Source organism: Phoxinus phoxinus (assembly GCF_949152265.1).
Source record: "Phoxinus phoxinus genome assembly, chromosome: 6".
Taxonomy (NCBI): Eukaryota; Metazoa; Chordata; class Actinopteri; order Cypriniformes; family Leuciscidae; genus Phoxinus; species Phoxinus phoxinus.
Window position 1 is genome coordinate 1,112,905 of NC_136881.1, and position 20,071 is coordinate 1,132,975.

The window sequence follows — 20,071 nt, forward strand, 5'->3', positions numbered from 1 at the left end:
GTGATTTATGGCCTATTAATGTGATTTATGGTCCAGTAATGTGATTTATGGTCCAGTAATGTGATTTATGGCCTATTAATGTGATTTATGGTCCAGTAATGTGATTTATGGTCCAGTAATGTGATTTATGGCCTATTAATGTGATTTATGGTCCAGTAATGTGATTTATTGGCCTATTAATGTGATTTATGGTCCAGTAATGTGATTTTTTGGCCTATTAATGTGATTTATGGTCCAGTAATGTGATGTATGGTCCAGTAATGTGATTTATGGTCCAGTAATGTGATTTATGGCCTATTAATGTGATTTATTTATGGTTCTGTTTGTTGTTTTTCCTCTCGACAGGTTCTGGGCCGGATCTGGTTGCTGTGCTTCAGTGTCTCAGTGTTTGAGTCTCAGTTCGGGGTTAATGCTAATCGTGATAGGGGTTTTGTGTTCCTGAACACCTGAACTGTTAGCATTAGCCCTGCGCTGGTGAACTAACCTACAAACCTGAGGATCAGGAACACGGTAAAGTAATAATGCGGTTGTGAGTTTGTTGCACATTCACACACTTCAGACTTGAACAATGACTTTAACAGAATAAAAGTTAAAGTGTTCGATGTCAAAGCGTTCTTGCATCTTCTGTATGAAGTGAAACCAAATAAAAAGAAACTGGAAACCACTTGTCCTTTGCATTAACTTTCGTTTCCTTTGTTTGATGGGTTGAATCAGAGTTTTTATGCATGAATGAATGAATGTGATCTTTATGTTTGTGAATGAACAGATTTACTACTATTGTAGTGTTACATATAGCTAATATTCATGCTAACCTCATCACATCACATGGCATCAAAGGTAACACTTTACAATAAGGTTCATTAGTTAATGTAGGCTATTTACTAACAATGAGCGATACATTTGTGGCTACTATTAATAATCTATTAATAATGGTGGTGGTGATGGCGCAATGGATAAGACACATGCCTTTGGTTTGAGAGACCCGGGTTCGAATCCACTGTGAGACACCAATGTGTCCCTGAGCAAGACACTTAACCCCTACTTGCTCCAGAGGCGTGCGACCTCTGATATATAGCAATTGTAAGTCGCTTTGGATAAAAGCGTCAGCTAAATGTAAATGTAAAATGTAAATGTAATCTTTGTTAATGTGTTCGTTAATAAAAATACAGCTGTTCATTGTTTGTCATGTTAGTTCACAGTGTATTAACTAATGGTGACAAATACAACTTTTGATTTTAATAATGTATTAAATGTTGAAATTAATATTAGATTAATAAATGCTGTACCTTTTTTTGTAAAGTGTTAGCCATTTAAATAAAGGTATTACCTTTCGTCTGTCCAACCCAAATATCAGTTGCGGTCGCATAGGTCAATCCCTGAATGAATGATGGTTTGTGGTTTAAGGGCTGGTGTTCTGAAAAGCTGTGGGTTCGTGTATGATTCATAAAGAAAGTGATTTATGAGAAAGACCCCGTTCGTTGAGATCGTAAAGAAACCAAACCTCATCCGAGGGAAACTCCCAATGCGAGCTGCAGAAACCATCTCACTGCTTTTATAAAACGGTTTCTCCATGAATATATACATTTAATATTTATTTTATTCATAAAATAAACACCAGCAACAAAAAATTTAACGTTAGGTTATAACACATTATTCCTCCGCCAAGCAATGTAGTTCCAAAGAGGTTGCTAAGCAACACAAGCAGCAACAAAGCATCACAAACGGCAGTTGCGCAGTAACACTAATGTAATGCGGTCACAGGTGTGTGTGTGTGTGTGTGTGTGTGTGTGTGTGTGTGTGTGTGTGTGTGATGAGTCATTTACAACGGCTTCGAACATGGCTCAACCAATCAGAATCAAGGACTGGAACTATCCGGTTTAACAAATGGAAAACCCTTATAAACATTTACCATGACAACACTTCACAAGATTGTCTCATTATTAATGCATTGACTTTTACAGCATTGTTAAAGTTAGTAAAAATCGAAATGTCTAATGATAGTTTAATGACCTCAAATTTCAATGTTGAAAAAGGTTCTCTACACTTTTACAATTGTCACTCAAAAATTGCTAGTAAATGTCACAAATAATTACAAAGAAACAGCAAGTAACACGTCAAATTAAATATGAAAATTTGAAGTGGAAAGATTGAATCTTATAAATCAATAATCTGTTTTATTTACGACTTTGAACAATCATTTTCACAGTTTATAAAGACTATAACACACACACACACACACACACACACACACACACACACACACTTTTAAAATGGCTGCTCTCTTTCTTTACTGTTTGCACTTTTTAATGTATAAATCTATTTAAATGATCATGTGCCAAATGTTTGTATTGTGATTTATATATATATTTTTAATATTTGTAATACTTGTCTGTGTTGTGTTGGGGTTTTACACCATGGGTCTTACAAAAAAGGAATTGCAATCCTCTATATGTCCTGTACAAATAGTAGAATTGACAATAAACTTGAACTTGAACTCCCATCAAAAACAACAACACAAATAAAAGCACATGATAAGAATAAAAGAAAATAAGACAATTCAGCTGCATAATTTATGCATGCTGCAATGCATGCTGGGAGTTGTACTATATGGTGGTACCCAGCATGCATTGCGACATTTTCATTTGAGTGTCACCATTGTTGAGATTCATATTGTTGATGCCTGTGTGTGACAAAATAACATGCCGTTTTAAAACGTTTCGTGCACAATGTTTAAAAAAAAAAAAGGACTTTAATAATCAATCATATGGAAAGATCCACATGATTAATTGAGAAGAGATATAAATCTGGATGAAATGAGGAGCTAGTGCTTCATAAACTCTATTGATGACACAGCCATATCACCAGATTGCTATTTCCTCGGCTTTTATGCTATAACTATTGTGCCTAATAACCACACATAAAGTAGCCAGAGAAAAACTAATGTTCATAAAGCCCAACTAAGGCCAACACTGATCACCATGGTGACTACACAATAAACAATAAATCATCAACATCTAAACCTCAGTTCATTCTCAAAAAGACCTTCTGATTATGACAGAAATAAAGTCTGGTTATAATAAGTGATGTGTTGCTGAATCTCTGCTGAGATCCTCAGAGATTTAAAGGATAATTCCGGTATTTAACACCTTGAGTCTATATTGTAGTTTGTTTTGGATGAACAAGAGTGGTGGACAACATTTTTTTGACAATGGTTCCTCTCTCGAGTTTTTGACTATAAAAGAATTGGCCATGGACCCATTTAACATTGGAGTCAATGGGCATGTCCGAAAATGTCATTAAAACAGCCAATAATGTTCGTTTACAAAACTGTTAAACTCATCGAGTGGTTAGTGGTGTTCGTTGATGTTCCAGAAACAAAAAGTGTTGCGAAATACAGTTTCTGTCGTGTTTTATTCGTCATTTTGTAAAATCCCATTGAATTCTGTTGAAGGACTGAGTGCTCGTTAATATAAATGCGCTACCGGAAACGGAAAGGGGGCGGTTTACATTTGGTCGATGTCGTCTTTTCGCTCGCTTCCGTTTCTCATAAGGCTAGCGAGCAGAGCAACTGTGCTCCGGGAGAGTAAGCCAAATAAACTAACAAAACCTTGAAAATATTGAAAGACGTGACCACTGACCAGTGCAATATGAAGTTGAACTCGACTGTGACCGTGAGTGTCCCGCGAGACATAAACATCGGTTATCGCCATCAAGTGGTCGGGAGTGTGCTAACGCTTCAGATTCAAATATTGAGCGGAAGTTACACGGTTGTGAAGTGTCTGAAAAAATAGTTCCACTATAGCAAAATAAACGGATTGGAATCATATATTGCGACGATATATTGTTTATAATCATCAACGAACACCACTAATCACTCGGTGAGTTTAACAGTTTTGTAAACGAACATTATTGGCTGTTTTAATGACATTTTCGGACATGCCCATTGACTCCAATGTTAAATGGGTCCATGGCCAATTCTTTTATAGTCAAAAACTCGAGAGAGGAACCATTGTCAAAAAAATGTTGTCCACCACTCTTGTTCATCCAAAACAAACTACAATATAGACTCAAGGTGTTAAATACCGGAATTATCCTTTAATGTCTGCTTTTATCTTCAGTAAAGCTGTGGCTGGGAGTCAGTATTTACTGCTAAATCTACGTCTCAAAATAAGTTATTTTCTGTATTTGCATTTATGTGAACATAAATGTGAAGTGTTTCGTCTCATGCGTGTGTGCTGTTGTGAACTAACAGTTCTCTGCAAGAGGAGTGCGGTAAAAAGATGTTTTGTTAACTCAATTAAATAATTACATTTTTTAGAAACATTCTTTTTTTTAGTGGACTCAAATTAAATAAGATCACAAATATGAAATGGCAATTGACCAATTTAAGATAATCGGTTTCCTCAAATAAAATGAGTTTACACAGGTTTAAAGAACTGTAAATTCACAGTTGCTCTTGTGTTGCTGCTTTTACTTCGCAGGGAGTTTGATTGACAGGTGATCTGACCAATCATGCTTCGCCATCCGCCATTTTGTCCGACAAAGCCGTCAGGAGAGATTAACATGGGAGGATTTGAACTTGAGAAGCGGAGTGTACTGACGCCTTTCCGCGGTTAAAACAACATTCCTTCTGATGTTCATTCATGTTTATTTGATGCTATAAATGAACTAGAAGGAAGAGATGATCGGTTCTTTAAAAAAAATATATATTTGAAAGGTGAGACTTTGTTTATAATGTTTAATATCAAAAGTAACCGAAAAGTGCAACCAAAAGTGCCAGTAAGTTGCTGTAAATTTTACAGTAAATTTTATTTATTTTTTACAATATAAATACCCATTAAATTGAATTGAATTTGTTATTATTTGCTTTTATATATTTTGATATTTAATTATTAATAATTGTAAGTAATTATATTGCTTTTATTTATTTATTTTTAAATATAGCCTATACATTTTCCCCAGTGTACGCTGCTGATTTATTGTGTTTGTGTTTAACAATGTGTTTAACAAATCATAAATTACTCCTAGGAAATCTCTGAGGGAGTTTTAGGTCTACAAAACTGTCTAGATTTAAAATTACATTTATAAACAAGGTTAAATGTTATTCAGAAGGGAAAAACTAGCCTACGTAAAGCTACAATTATTTCTGAAACAAATTAATGGTATATTATATAATATATTATATTCTACGTATAGGTATATAGTTCCTTTGATCATATACTTAATAATAAATTGTAATTGAACACAAGAGTGTAACTATTAGAGCTTGTTGACATCAGTCACTCACAGCGGAACCTAAACGCCGGTTTCCTCGGTTCGCACGGACTGTTATTATCGCTGCACCTCCAGCCGGAAACTGTACAAGCATGTCGCTGGGTTTAGTCAGTTAGCAGGTTTATTGAAATCATTTCTGTATCGTTTATATTTTATCAGTTTATATTGCGAAGGAAGGCTTCGTGTGACCGCTCATGGCTTCTCGGACAGTCTGTCAGATTCTTCAGCGCCGTAAGTCGATCATGATAAAACACAGATGATCAAACTACTGACCTTCACACACTCATCATGATGATGATGATGTCTGGCCAATAAAACTACAACTAACTGTCAACTTCTCATTAACAGAGTGCTAATTTTATGAGTACTAATTTTAATGTATATTTATTATGTAACACTTTACAATAAGGTTAATTAGTTAACATTAGTATTAACTGACATGAACTAACAATGAACAAAACATTTGTTATAGTATTTTGTAATGTTAGTTAATAAAAATACATCTGTTCACTGCTTGTTCATGCTAGTTCACAGTGCATTAACTAATGCTAACAAATACAACCTTTGATTTTTTAATAATGTATTAGTAAATGTTGAAAATAATATTAACTAAGATTAATAAATGCTGTAGAAATATTGTTCATTCTTAGTTCATGTCAACTAATGAACCAAAGTGTAATGAAATATAGTGTATAATAGTATAACATTTTATTACATTACTTACAATAATGTCTATATATATATATATGTAATTTATTTAGTAATAGCTGTATATATATTCACTTTGTAATCAGAATAATCTCCCTCTGCTGCTAGTCTTTGTTTATATTACTTTATGGTTCTCTCTCTCTCTCTCTCTCTCTCTCTCTCTCTCTCTCTCTCTCTCTCTCTCTCTCTCTCTCTCTCTCTCTCTCTCTCTCTCTCTCTCTCTCTCTCATGTATATATATATATATATATATGTGTGTGTGTGTGTGTATAGTGTAGTATAACACTGTGCTGAATGCATGTGTTGCAGGGCTGGCGTCGAGCGCGGCGGCTGCGCGTCTCTCGTCTGCGGATCTGCGCAGTCGCCGCAGCGCTCAGTTCTCGGAGGAGCAGACGCGCCAGCGCTCTCTGTATCCGCGCACGGAGAAGATCGAGGTGACCCTGCGCGGGCCCGGCCTACAGGGGGCGCTACTCGTCATGAACCGGGGCCAGTCCACGCCACACAGCTGCACGCGCCGTGAGTGTCGGACCACGCGCATGACAACACACACACTAGGGCTGAACGATATGGACAAAATTTCATATCTCGATTTTCATGCCAGATATCTCGATATCGATACAATATGATATGACTCTGGGGTTCGGTGAAAACCAAGCATTTCTCAGAATTTCTTGTTCGTTGTTTTTGTTTTCCGTTGTTTATATATATATATATGTTACACACTGATGTCTATGGAAGAGGTAATAATAATCCTTTCCATTATAATTCGACACGCTTTATTCATATCAGATACACATTGTGTAAGTAACTTCAGTGTTTACTCTATTCTATTCCCAGTTCACCAGCCACTTACTTTTAAGTATTTCGGGAGAAGTGGATGAATTCACGTGTTGTAAACATAGAGGTTGTAAATCCAACAGATCTGATTCTCTGAACTGCGTCTGCAGCACAAACTAACACGGCGGCGCCCATCGCGCATACAGCTCAACTAACGCGATCGTTATAAAGGTGTTTAAACAACAATATACCTCCACTTGCATGTATTTGACAATCGGAATATCAGATATTGTGTGTCACGTGACAAGCAATGACGCGTCACCATGGAAACGCCCCCCCCCCCCCCCCCTCCCTCTCACAATATAGTTCCCACGTCCCTGGTAGTGTGTGCGCGCTGGCTTTAGCTGTGCATTCAAAGGCACTCGTAAAACTGATGTTTGTTGTGACTGCCAGAGTTGTATGCAGGGCGAGCGCGGAGAGGGGGAATCTATATCGTAGATATCGTTGCTTTTTTCGATAGTAATATCTTGAAAGTTCATATCGAGATATAGATACGATAACGATATATCGTTCAGCCCTAACACACACACATCTTTATAACCCACACCAGCTATATGCATGCTTCAGGGTTCGTACGTTTTGAAAAAAACTGGAAAAGTTATGGAATTTGAAAAATGCAAAGACCTAGAAAGTTTTGGAAAAGTCATGGAATTATTTTTAATTTTTTTTACACAGCATAATATGTGATTAATACAAAAACTGTTTAATAAAAAAAATATTTTGCGTTCTCTTAACGTCCTTATATTCGGTCGGCATAACGTTCAGTTCTCTTCCGATTCACTCACTTGTTGCGATGTTGCCTGAGGCGAAGTCTCAAAAAATCGATTTTCCGATTAATCGATTTTTGAATCGAAATTGAATCGAGAATCGAAATCGAATCGAATTGGAACATCTGAATCGATACCCAGCCCTAGTGCTGACAGAAATGTAATTGAAATGCCAGGAAAGTGTCGATTTAACAATGTCTGGCTTCACTTGGTAACATACAAGACATGGCTTGAGAAGGTCCAGGACCCGAGGAAAGTTCTTTTCAGTGTGTGACTCAAATAAGCCGACCCAAGCGTCCCGTCGCAGAAACAAACGTGTTCTTAACCTCTCCAGATCTGACGGAGTGGCACGTGAAGAGTTCGGTTCTGGCTCTGGTGGATGGAGAACCGTGGCACATGCATCGGCCTTTGACCCGCTCCTGTGACCTCACCCTCCTCACCTTTAAAGATGAAGACCCTCAGATAGCCAATCAGGTCAGCGCTTGTGTTCGGTGTCAAGACTGTGTGTTACAGGATAAGGTCAGACTCATCATGAGAGTGAAGTAGCGCTGGTCTATTGTGTCGTATATCGAGAGAAGCGCTTCTGGAGCAAGAACACATGTGGGCGGGGCTTGATTGTGTCTGTGGGGAATTGATTGGATGGTTGTGGTTTGCTATTGGCTGATCTCATGTGAGTGACAGGTTAAAGCCCCGCCCACATCATCAGAGAAGAGAAGAGATGCTGAAAGAGGAACTTATTCTGATGCTCTTAAAGGAACACTTCACCCATTTGCATTAGACTTTGTATCTTTAGAAACCCAGTCACATTTTCGAATGGTCATGGTTTATTCCCTTATTTTCCCCTGAGATGGGAGAAATAAGGATTTGTGTTCCACTTCCTGCTTTTTATGACGCAAAAATCGTCAATTTGCGTCATAAAGAGCAGGAAGTCAAATTTCTTTGAATAAGGGTAAGACTACAAACACTAGCTCATCATTTATCCAGTAGAAGGCGCTGTTCCGCATGTTTTCAACCCGCCCATAAAGGGATCTCACTCACAGAATGTACATATAGTGTCAGCCATTCTTTATTTGGAAGCTAAGCTAACAGTTTCTTATTCTGTGGAGAAAGCTGAGTAGTAGCGGTGACCATCCTCTTTTTCCCGGACATGTCCGGCCGTCGAGATCGTCCAAAATGTCCAGGATTCGGCTTTTGCTTTCTGCAGTCGCATTCATAGTTTATGCGCACACCTTTTGTTTCAATCTAACTGAATTCATTCCGATCGGTGAATCTGAATGTAGTGTTTACATGAACGCTAAACAAGTGATCGTTTGATGTGCGTTTTAACATTGCTAGGAAAATTCCCGCTCCTCCGTGAGAGATACGAGACCGGTGCGTCTCACAGGCGCCGGCGCCGCTCATCAGTAATCACGCCGCCGGGCTCGCATCGTTCTCCGCGGCCGTCAGTCTCGTTCCTGCTCGTCACAGTAAACATGAGGAATGGCGACTGAAGAACGCTAAAGCCGAATCCTGGACATTTTGGGCGACATCAAAATACTGGGCAGACTCACGGAGACTCACTAGTAGCATAGCCTTGTTGTTTACTGCGATCTCTTACCGGTAGGCGTGGCCTCCTAGGGCAGCGAAGCAAGTGCATTCTGGGAGTTGTTGTCTTTCATCCCCATAAGCCAAAAATACATTTTCTGGCTTTTATCAGTCTAGAAGGCTCCAAATTCAAAAATAATTTCACATTTCTTCTACATAAATGACCCATTTTAAATACACATTCATCTTTCCAGAGGTGAAGTGTTCCTTTAATTTTCTCATTCATGCGTTTCTTTATCAGTGTGTATAGATGTAAGCAGTTCTGTACTACGCGGATATATTTAGCAAGTTATGCTCTTATGTTAAAAATATATAATGTAATTATACTATATTGTGGTTGTGCACAATGACAAATTATAAATTATAGTTAATGCATTAAAGGAACACTTCACCCATTTGCATTAGACTTTGTATCTTTAGAAACCCAGTCACATTTTCGAATGGTCATGGTTTATTCCCTTATTTTCCCCTGAGATGGGAGAAATAAGGATTTAAGTGTTCCACTTCCTGCTTTTTATGACGCAAAAATCGTCAATTTGCGTCATAAAAAGCAGGAAGTCAAATTTCTTTGAATAAGGGTAAGACTACAAACACTAGCTCATCATTTATCCAGTAGAAGGCGCTGTTCCGCATGTTTTCAACCCGCCCATAAAGGGATCTCACTCACAGAATGTACATATAGTGTCAGCCATTCTTTATTTGGAAGCTAAGCTAACAGTTTCTTATTCTGTGGAGAAAGCTGAGTAGTAGCGGTGACCATCCTCTTTTTCCCGGACATGTCCGGCCGTCGAGATCGTCCAAAATGTCCAGGATTCGGCTTTTGCTTTCTGCAGTCGCATTCATAGTTTACATGCACACCTTTTGTTTCAATCTAACTGAATTCATTCCGATCGGTGAATCTGAATGTAGTGTTTACATGAACGCTAAACAAGTGATCGTTTGATGTGCGTTTTAACATTGCTAGGAAAATTCCCGCTCCTCCGTGAGAGATACGAGACCGGTGCGTCTCACAGGCGCCGGCGCCACTCATCAGTAATCACGCCACCGGACTCGCATCGTTCTCCGCGGCCGTCAGTCTCGTTCCTGCTCGTCACAGTAAACATGAGGAATGGCGACTGAAGAACGCTAAAGCCGAATCCTGGACATTTTGGGCGACATCAAAATACTGGGCAGACTCACGGAGACTCACTAGTAGCATAGCCTTGTTGTTTACTGCGATCTCTTACCGGTAGGCGTGGCCTCCTAGGGCAGCGAAGCAAGTGCATTCTGGGAGTTGTTATCTTTCATCCCCATAAGCCAAAAATACATTTTCTGGCTTTTCTCAGTCTAGAAGGCTCCAAATTCAAAAATAATTTCACATTTCTTCTACATAAATGACCCATTTTAAATACACATTCATCTTTCCAGAGGTGAAGTGTTCCTTTAAATATTGAGACCTTATTGTAAAGTGTTACAATTTTCACCATAAACGAGGCAATGATTCTAAAGCATCTAGCATTGAGGCATAACGAACGTGTGTGTGTGTGTGTGTGTGTGTGTGTGTGTGTGTGGCAGGCGTACTGGCGCTCCTGTGCTTCTCTTCTGGGTCATGTGCTCGACGGAGCGTTTAAAGACGAGTTTAGCATCGAGCTGCTGATGATTCCTGAAGTCCCAGGTAGGATTGATCCTTTAACTCTTGTGCTATAAACATGATGTTCCTACTTTGGGTCTTGAATCGCTTGTAAATCTCTCATTATTCTCCATTATCACCAAATATCGGATTCCATCTTTTTGTCAATTAGCACAGTGTTTTTTATTTTTATATTGCTCCGATTGAACACTGGTTTGAGTTTATGTGATCAGTCAGTGCTACAAATAAATGCAAAACGTGCTTATTGACTTATTGAGTTCAATATTTGGCATTAAAGGGGTTGATTATGATTTGACTTTTCTAACTGTAGTTAGTGTGTAATGTTGTGTTTTCTAACTGTAGTTAGTGTGTAGTGTTGTGTTGTCTAACTGTAGTTAGTGTGTAATGTTGTGTTTTCTAACTGTAGTTAGTGTGTAATGTTGTGTTTTCTAACTGTAGTTAGTGTGTAATGTTGTGTTGTCTAACTGTAGTTAGTGTGTAGTGTTGTGTTTTCTAACTGTAGTTAGTGTGTAATGTTGTGTTTTCTAACTGTAGTTAGTGTGTAATGTTGTGTTTTCTAACTGTAGTTAGTGTGTAATGTTGTGTTTTCTAACTGTAGTTAGTGTGTAATGTTGTGTTTTCTAACTGTAGTTAGTGTGTAGTGTTGTGTTTTCTAACTGTAGTTAGTGTGTAATGTTGTGTTTTCTAACTGTAGTTAGTGTGTAATGTTGCTGTTTGATCATAAACAACATCTGCAAAGTTACAACGCTCAAAGTTCAGAGCAAAGGGAGATATTTGCTTTTAAAGTAAAGAACTACAACAAACGGCTGGTAGGAACTACACGACATTCCTCCCGGGTTAGTGACATCACCAACCCTAAAATTTACATAAACCCCGCCCCCTGAACACGATTTATAGATTATCATGACAGAATATGCTAATCAATGACTAAGATAACTACACATAAGCTTCATAAATTCATCAACTAACCGTTCAGAAATGTCGTTTCATTCTACTCTTGAAGCTCCGCCCCCTGTGTCGGGAGCAGCAGCTCATTTGCATTTAAAGGGACAGACACAAAACGGTGTGTTTTTGCTCACCCTCAAAAAGTGACACTTTAACATGATATATAAAAATATCTGTGGGGTATTTTGAGCTAAAACTTCACACACACACTCTGGGGACATCAGACACTTATTTTACATCTTGTGAAAATGGCATTATATATTTCATTATAAAGTATATTTGAGCCTATAGTTTGAATGAATCCTTTTTCTTTGCATGACACATTAACTCTTTCAGGAGTGTCCTGAATATTGTATATTAAGCATTAATTTCATGTGTCATTGAAGAGAAGACACATGCGTATCAAACCCAGACCCGTACAGAGAGTGTGTGTTAGCGGTGATATTGAGACGATGTTCAGTGTTCACGTGTTGTGTTTGCAGTGACCGCCGGTGCGTTCTGTTGTGATCTGGTTCTGGACTCTCGTTTGGACTCCTGGACTCCTTCCGAGGTCAGAACTGGTTATTAATATCTCACATCAGCAGTTATTAACATGCATATTAAATCCTCCTCGTTTATATGTGCGTTGATTATTTAAAAATGTGTGTGTGTGTTTATGAAATTAACTACATATGAAGATGTTCAGTGCCGTTTTGTGCATAAATGGACTTTTATGAATGTTTCAAACACATGCTTATTAAGTGCTTATTAAGTGTATTTTCATACATTTACATTCATGCATTTGACAGATGCTTTTATACTCAGTTTGACAGTTCACATTTACATTTATGTAAAGCATCCCTTTAGTCAATCATTTTATCCCTTAAAACTCATCTTTGATCACCAAAATTACATATTTAAAAGTTTTTTTCCTCCATGTCTTAAAATATCTTTAATGTAACTCGACACCCTTGCCTCATTTACTATACATGGTTCTATGAATATGCAAATGAGCCCCGCCTCCACTCACAAATTTTTTGCTTCAAGCCCCCGTTTCCACTCGAGAGAGGTTAACTCAAGCATTGGGATGACAGCATCTGTGATGTGTGTGTGTGTGTGTGTGTGTGTGTGTGTGTGTGTGTGTGTGGTTGACCCGTTGCAGGAGAATCTGCGCAGTTTAACCCGTGAAGCGCTGCAGCTCGTGAGTAAAGATCTGCCGTGGGAACCGCTGGATGTTTCTCCGTCTGTGGCGCTGGAGATCTTCTCTCACAGCAGGTACACACTAGGGCTGAACGATACATCGAATTTTCATCGTCATCGCGATATGAACTCCCGCGATGAACACATCGCAACAGACAGCCTGACACGATGAATAATGCCTGGTTCAGATTAGCACTACACGTTTTTGACTCCTAAAATCTTGTCGTGGACAAGAAACATGTCAGACTACACGTTGCTTTCCGACCAGTCATCGCGTGTCGTCACACACACACATTCACTCGCAAACATTCACTCGCACGCACAGACACACAAACACACACACTCACTGTCCCTCGCTCAATCACTCGCTCACTCACGCACACACGCTCACTGGCGCACACACACACTCACTGTTGCACTCACTCACGTCTCGCTCACATATTTAACCCGTCGTGGAGGACCGTTAAAGAATTAAACATGCTATAGTCTTTCTGTCGTGAAGCATCGCAGATGCGACGTAGGTTGTCGCCCACTATGACACACTATACGAGATGAAACGATCGAATCTTGCGTCCCGACGCCCGTTGTCGTTATTACGAATCTCCACGACACCCATACGTCAAACGGATCGTGCCAAAATCGCGCTAAAATCGTGTATTCTGAACCAGGCAGGTAATAAACGTTTTACCTATCACTCAAAGAACCTAGCCTATTAAAGCACTAAGACATGGGAACAGTAGCCTATAGTTAATCACATTTATCGCAAGTCATATCGTCATCGCAATATTAAACAATGTTATCGCACATCGCAGCTTTTCCTCATATCGTGCAGCCCTAGTACACACACACACACACACACACACACACACACACACACACACACACACACACACACACGTACATCTACAAAATCACTCTTAGCTAAAATGTTCTTTAGAATATCATCTCTGATGAATCATTCACAGTAAGATCAGGAATATTAAAGTAGATTAAAACGGATGAAGAGTTTGAACTACAGTAGAATAATGTGTGTGTCTGCAGGTGTAAACAGGAGGAAGTCGAAGAGAGAGCGGCTCAAAGTCAGAACGGGACGGTGTCATTATACAGGTGAACACACACACACACACACACACACACACGCGCGCGCGCGTCTGGGTTACTATCTTTGTGGGCACTCCATACACGTAATGGTTTATATACTACACAAAATGTTCTGCATTTTTACATTTTCAAAAATCGCAGTTTAGCGAGCTGTGTGTGTGTGTTCCCCAGGTGTGGTGATCATGTGACGCTGAGCGGTGGTCCTCTGGTGTCCCGCACGGGTCTGTGTTCGCAGTACGAGGTCACAAGTGTTCATACGCTGGGAGAGTGTGTGTGGGGCGTCCAGCGCAGAGCTCAGGGTCTCTCACTGCCCGTCAACCTCACCGTACGTTCACTCACTCACACACACACACACACACACACACACACACACACACACACACTCACTGACTCACTGACTCACTCACTGACTCACTCACTCACTCACTCACTGACTCACTCACTCACTGACTGACTCACTCACTCACGCACTCACTCACTCACTGACTCACGCACTCACTCACTGACTCACTCACTGACTCACTCACTGACTCACTCACTGACTCACTCACTGACTCACTCACTGACTCACTCACTGACTCACTCACTGACTCACTCACTCACTCACTGACTCACTCACTCACTCACTCACTCACTCACTGACTCACGCACTCACTCACTGACTCACTCACTGACTCACTCACTGACTCACTGACTCACGCACTCACTCACTGACTCACTCACTCACTCACTCACTCACTCACTGACTCACGCACTCACTCACTGACTCACTCACTGACTCACTCACTGACTCACTGACTCACTCACGCACTCACTCACTCACTCACTCACTCACTCACTCACTCACTGACTCACGCACTCACTCACTGACTCACTCACTGACTCACTCACTGACTCACTCACTGACTCACTCACTGACTCACTCACTGACTCACTCACTGACTCACTCACTCACGCACTCACTCACTCACTCACTCACTCACTCACTCACTCACTCACTCACTCACTCACTCACTCACTCACTGACTCACTCACTGACTCACTCACTCACTCACTGAGTCACTCACTCACGCACTCACTCACTGACTCACTCACTCACTCACTCACTCACTGACTCACTCACTGACTCACTCACTCACTCCACTCACTCACTCACTGACTCACTCACTCACTCACTCACTGACTCACTCACTCACTCACTCACACACTCACTCACTCACTGAGTCACTGACTCACTCACTGACTCACTCACTGACTCACTCACGCACTCACTCACTCACTCACTCACTCACTGACTCACGCACTCACTCACTCACTGACTCACTCACTCACTGACTCACTCACTGACTCACTCACTGACTCACGCACTCACTCACTCACTCACTCACTCACTCACTCACTCACTGACTCACTCACTGACTCACTCACTCACTCCACTCACTCACTCACTGAGTCACTCACTCACGCACTCACTCACTCACTCACTCACTCACTCACTCACTCACTCACTGACTCACTCACTGACTCACTCACTCACTCCACTCACTCACTCACTGACTCACTCACTCACGCACTCACTCACTCACTGACTCACTCACTCACTCACTCACTCACTCACTCACTCACTCACTCACTCACTCACTCACTCACTCACTCACTCACTCACTCACTGACTCACTCACTCACGCACTCACTCACTGACTCACTCACTCACTCACTCACTCACTCACTGACTCACTCACTGACTCACTCACTCACTCCACTCACTCACTCACTGAGTCACTGACTCACTCACTGACTCACTCACTGACTCACTCACTGACTCACTCACTGACTCACTCACTGACTCACTCACGCACTCACTCACTCACTCACTCACTCACTCACTCACTCACTCACTCATTCACTGACTCACTGACTCACTCACGCACTCACTCACGCACTCACTCACTGACTCAGTCACTCACTCACTCACTGACTCACTCACTCACGCACTCACTCACTCACTGACTCACTCACTGACTCACTCACTCACTCCACTCACTCACTCACTCACTCGCTCACTCACTGACTCACTCACTCACTCACTGACTCACTCACTGACTCACTCACTCACTCCACTCACTCACTCACTGACTCACTCACTCACTCACTCCACTCACTCACTCACTCACTCACTCCACTCACTCACTCACTGACTCACTCACTCACTCACTCACTCGCTCACTCACTGACTCACTCACTCACTCACTGATTCACTCTCAATCGCTCACTCACTCAATCACTCACACACACACTCACTCACACACTCACTCACTCACTCACTCACTCACTCACTCACTCACTCATTGACTCACTCACACACACACACACACTCACTCACACACTCACTCACTCACTCACTCACTCACTCACTCACTCACTCAGTCTCACACTGTGAATTATACCCACATAATTAATGCAAATGTATCACTGTGCAAAGCAGTTCAATCTTTGTTTATGATTAGTATATTGTGCTCATATCGGCATTGCTTTATTTGTCTGTTTAGGCTAATCCTAAAGTGTGGAGGAAGCTGCGGAACAGAGCAGAAAGACTAGTAAGAAATCTGTCTGCATATGATCTTTAATATTCAACATCACAGTTAATATTCCAGCATCTTCACAATCTCTTTGACTCTCATTATTAACTTATATTTAATTAATTTCTCTTCATGCAGGTGGAGATTCCCTCGTCCTCAACAGTGACTCCTCCTCTGATAGCTGAGACCCCGCCCCTTGTAGCGGAGGCCCCACCCCACACGGTCGATGCCCCGCCTCTTTCAGCTGAGGCTCCTCCCATCTCAGCTAAGGCTCCACCCCTCACCGCTGAGGCCCCGCCCCCTCCACAGTAATCCACACCTCCTCTCCCTGTGTTCAGTGTTTGTATAATGTTCAATAAACATGTCGTCAACATGTATAAAATACACCTCGCTCTTTGTGTTTGTTTGAGCGTCTTGCAGGACGAGAACATCAAGAATAATTCCAGCATTTAAAGTGAGTAATTGTATAAAAGCATTCAGTGTGATTTAATCACTGGAAGTCACAAAGTTAGTTACTAGTAGATCTGTGTGAGTGTTTATCTTCATCTGTGTTTAGTGTGTAGTGTTGCTGTGTGATCATGAGAAAGATTGATTAGCCATTGGCTAGCGGACCCCCCCTGCTGTTAGCATTCCATTGACTCCCATTCATTTTGGCGTCACTTTGACAGCGAATAACTTTACATCTGAGGCGTTTAAAGACTCCATTTGTCCATTGTTTATTTCTAAAGAAACACGACAGTGTATAAAAGGCTCCATTACCTTGTATCTTACGTTATGGCCCCGTAGAAGCCGTTTTTGTAAAAATAGGCTAACGATTGTGTCATAACCACGCGACTCTCTGTCGCACAGTCGAGAAATTACCGTATAGACCGGCGGAGAAGCTCACGGGCGATCGGGGGACGTGGAGCATAAAGTGAAGGGAGAAGCCCATAGAGAGAGATGAAGTTGCTCCCGCTGCTAGCTCATGGACAGCTAATGCTCACGCTCTCCGTCTCTGAGACTCGGAAGATGATTCAGATTTCTCTCGGCACAGCGACTAGAAGACTGACAGCTGTCAGACACGTTGCTCACGTGTTCAAGCTCAGTTTGAGTCTGCGCAGTTCGCCTGGCGATCAGGAAGTGAGTGCTTCTAATGGGCTTCACTTTTCTCCGTTGAAACCTATGGGGTCGCTGTGTCCAGTTTATATACGGTCTATGGAACAAACACGTCACAATGTTCCTCATTATAATAATTAATACGCAGAATAAAGGGGCGGGGCCTGGTTGAGTTAGTTAGTAGTGTGTTAAACTGGCGGTTATGGTAAGGGGTGGGACATTTGCCAAACACACTCGAAGCGCTCGACCAATCACAACACACTGCTCCAGCCGACCAATCAGAGCACAGTGTGCTCTTCAGAAGGAGGGGCTTAACCCTTGTTGTGGAAATTTATCAATATTCAAAAACCTGGATGAAGGAGACAAAGTCGTTTCTCAAAAGATTAAACAAAGTATTTTATTTCATGCATGAAATAAGACGTTCCCACACAGACAGCGTCTGATATGAGAAGGCGAAGGCTAGTCCCTTTCGCCAATGTTATATACCCTAACACACCCTGTGTAAAAAACCTTTTGTTACCTTAAAACCAGACTTCTTAGCTCATGGTCTCATGTGCTCATGAGCTCATGTCCAAAATTATTTCTATCAGACAGAACAACTTGTCATGTCAGCAAAAAGTTTCCTGCTTTTAGCTGCAGATCTTAACAGCTGATCGAAACTGCGCACACACATATTGTCAGCCTTCACATGACTCAGAGAACATTTCGTTCCTGAAAGTTTGTCCTAACTTTTAACATTTCTAAAAGCTTGGTTTTATATCTTTAATAATGTGCTTTTTGCTAATATGATTATATTCCTTTAAACTCTTATGAGTAAACAATACATCTTCAACGTTAATAAAAGTTGTACCCATATAAAAGTAAAAGAACACATCTAAATGTAAAATTTCCATAACACCCTCTAAGGTACTTCATTTATGACTCACACTCAGGACTTTTGGGTCAAAAATGACCCGGAGGGCGGGATTCAGATTTTTTTTTTTTCAGCAAAATCAATGAAATTTATTTTTGTTCAATAATATTTTTTCTTTTTTTCTTTGGTGTTTTGAGAGAATTTGATGATAATAATTAATATTTATGAAATAATTATGATCCATTTTTCCCCCATTGAATATAATAGAATTTTTATTTATTTATTAATGCTGTATTTCCAGTTAAAGTAGAGACTATAGAAAACTATTTTTGAAGTCAGACTGGTGCCATCTGGTGGATGTAGTGTATTGGATAATTATTGTGCAATATCATATTTTATGAAAGGCTTGTGAATTCTTGTTGTTTTTGCACATATTTCCCTATTTTTTTCAAATTGTGGATTTTAATATATAATAAGAGATTCTCAAAGACTATTTTTGTAAAGTTTTTTGTTTGTTTGGTTGGTTAATACTTGCTTTTATTTCACACATTTCCTAAAATTAGCTTTTGGAATGACAGGTGTTCATTTGTGTTTTTGTGTGTATAAGTGTGTGTGTGTGGTTTTTTTTTTGTTGTCTGTTTTGCACTCTTGATGTTTTAGAGATTCACCCCTTCACTATTGATTCCTTTTTTTCTACATCCTGGCTGATTTGTAGATTGTATGCACAAAAAAACTCTGTATTTTCATATTTTTGCCAATTTCCCATTCATTTCCTATGGGGGTCATTTTTGACCCGAAGCTCCTGAGTGTGACTATTTTTTTTACGACCACTTAGACTTATCAAATCCTGTCCCCATACCAAGTACCAATAAAGTCACAAAGTTTCGGACGATGAAAGCTACGATTTTTTTATTTAAACGCTTCGGGCCATTTTTGACCCGAAATACCCTTCATAGAGACAGGAAGTAAACAGACAGACTGGGAAGAGAGGAGCCGCAACAATGGAGAATATGAGGAGAATAATCAACATTCAAGCAGGAAAACCTGTTCTAGTCGAGCCTGAAAACTACAGCAAGACTTACGTTTACTTTGAGTCATTTTTTAGCAGACGCTTTTATCCAAAGCAACTTACAACTGAGGACTACAGCAAGCGAGTCATCGTGAAGAGGCAAAAACAATGCAAGAAGTGCTTTATTTTTTATTTTATGTCAACTGTTCACGGAAGAGACGTTATTAAAGGGCAGAATATGGGCTCTAACTAGCGAGATATTGTGTCCAGGACAGTGTGCTGTGCGTGTGTGGACAGATCCAACACGCTGGAGCATGAGTGCGCATAGCTGGAAGTTTCTGCGTTCATGGACTCACATGGACTGAGTTTTCTGGCAATGCGTTTTATCACATTTGCGCAACAGCCAGATCACGTTTATTCATCTCTGCATCTGCTGTGTGTGTGTGTGTGTGTGTGTGTGTGTGTAATAAGCAGTCAGCACTTTGTCAGGGCGAAGACAAAGGCAGTGTTG

At 40.5% G+C, this 20,071-nt stretch overlaps 1 protein-coding gene across 1 annotated transcript; it reads left to right on the plus strand.

Moving 5' to 3' along the window:
* Positions 1–5,270: 5,270 nt before the first annotated feature.
* Positions 5,271–19,043, plus strand: mrpl39 (mitochondrial ribosomal protein L39). Its single transcript, XM_079614768.1, has 10 exons — positions 5,271–5,505; positions 6,291–6,497; positions 7,920–8,059; positions 10,724–10,823; positions 12,227–12,294; positions 12,886–12,998; positions 13,965–14,030; positions 14,196–14,349; positions 16,574–16,621; positions 16,742–19,043. Exons 1-10 carry the CDS (start codon positions 5,469–5,471, stop codon positions 16,913–16,915), a joined length of 1,107 nt encoding a protein of 368 aa, XP_079470894.1. The 5' UTR covers positions 5,271–5,468; the 3' UTR covers positions 16,916–19,043.
* Positions 19,044–20,071: the final 1,028 nt, after the last annotated feature.

Coding starts and splice junctions, on each gene's coding strand:
- mrpl39 (XM_079614768.1), top strand. CDS start 5,469: ATGGCTTCTCGGACAGTCTGTCAGATTCTTCAGCGCC. Junction 8,060..10,723: donor ACCCTCAGATAGCCAATCAG/GTCAGCGCTTGT, acceptor TGTGTGTGGCAG/GCGTACTGGCGCTCCTGTGC. Junction 12,999..13,964: donor GAGATCTTCTCTCACAGCAG/GTACACACTAGG, acceptor GTGTGTCTGCAG/GTGTAAACAGGAGGAAGTCG.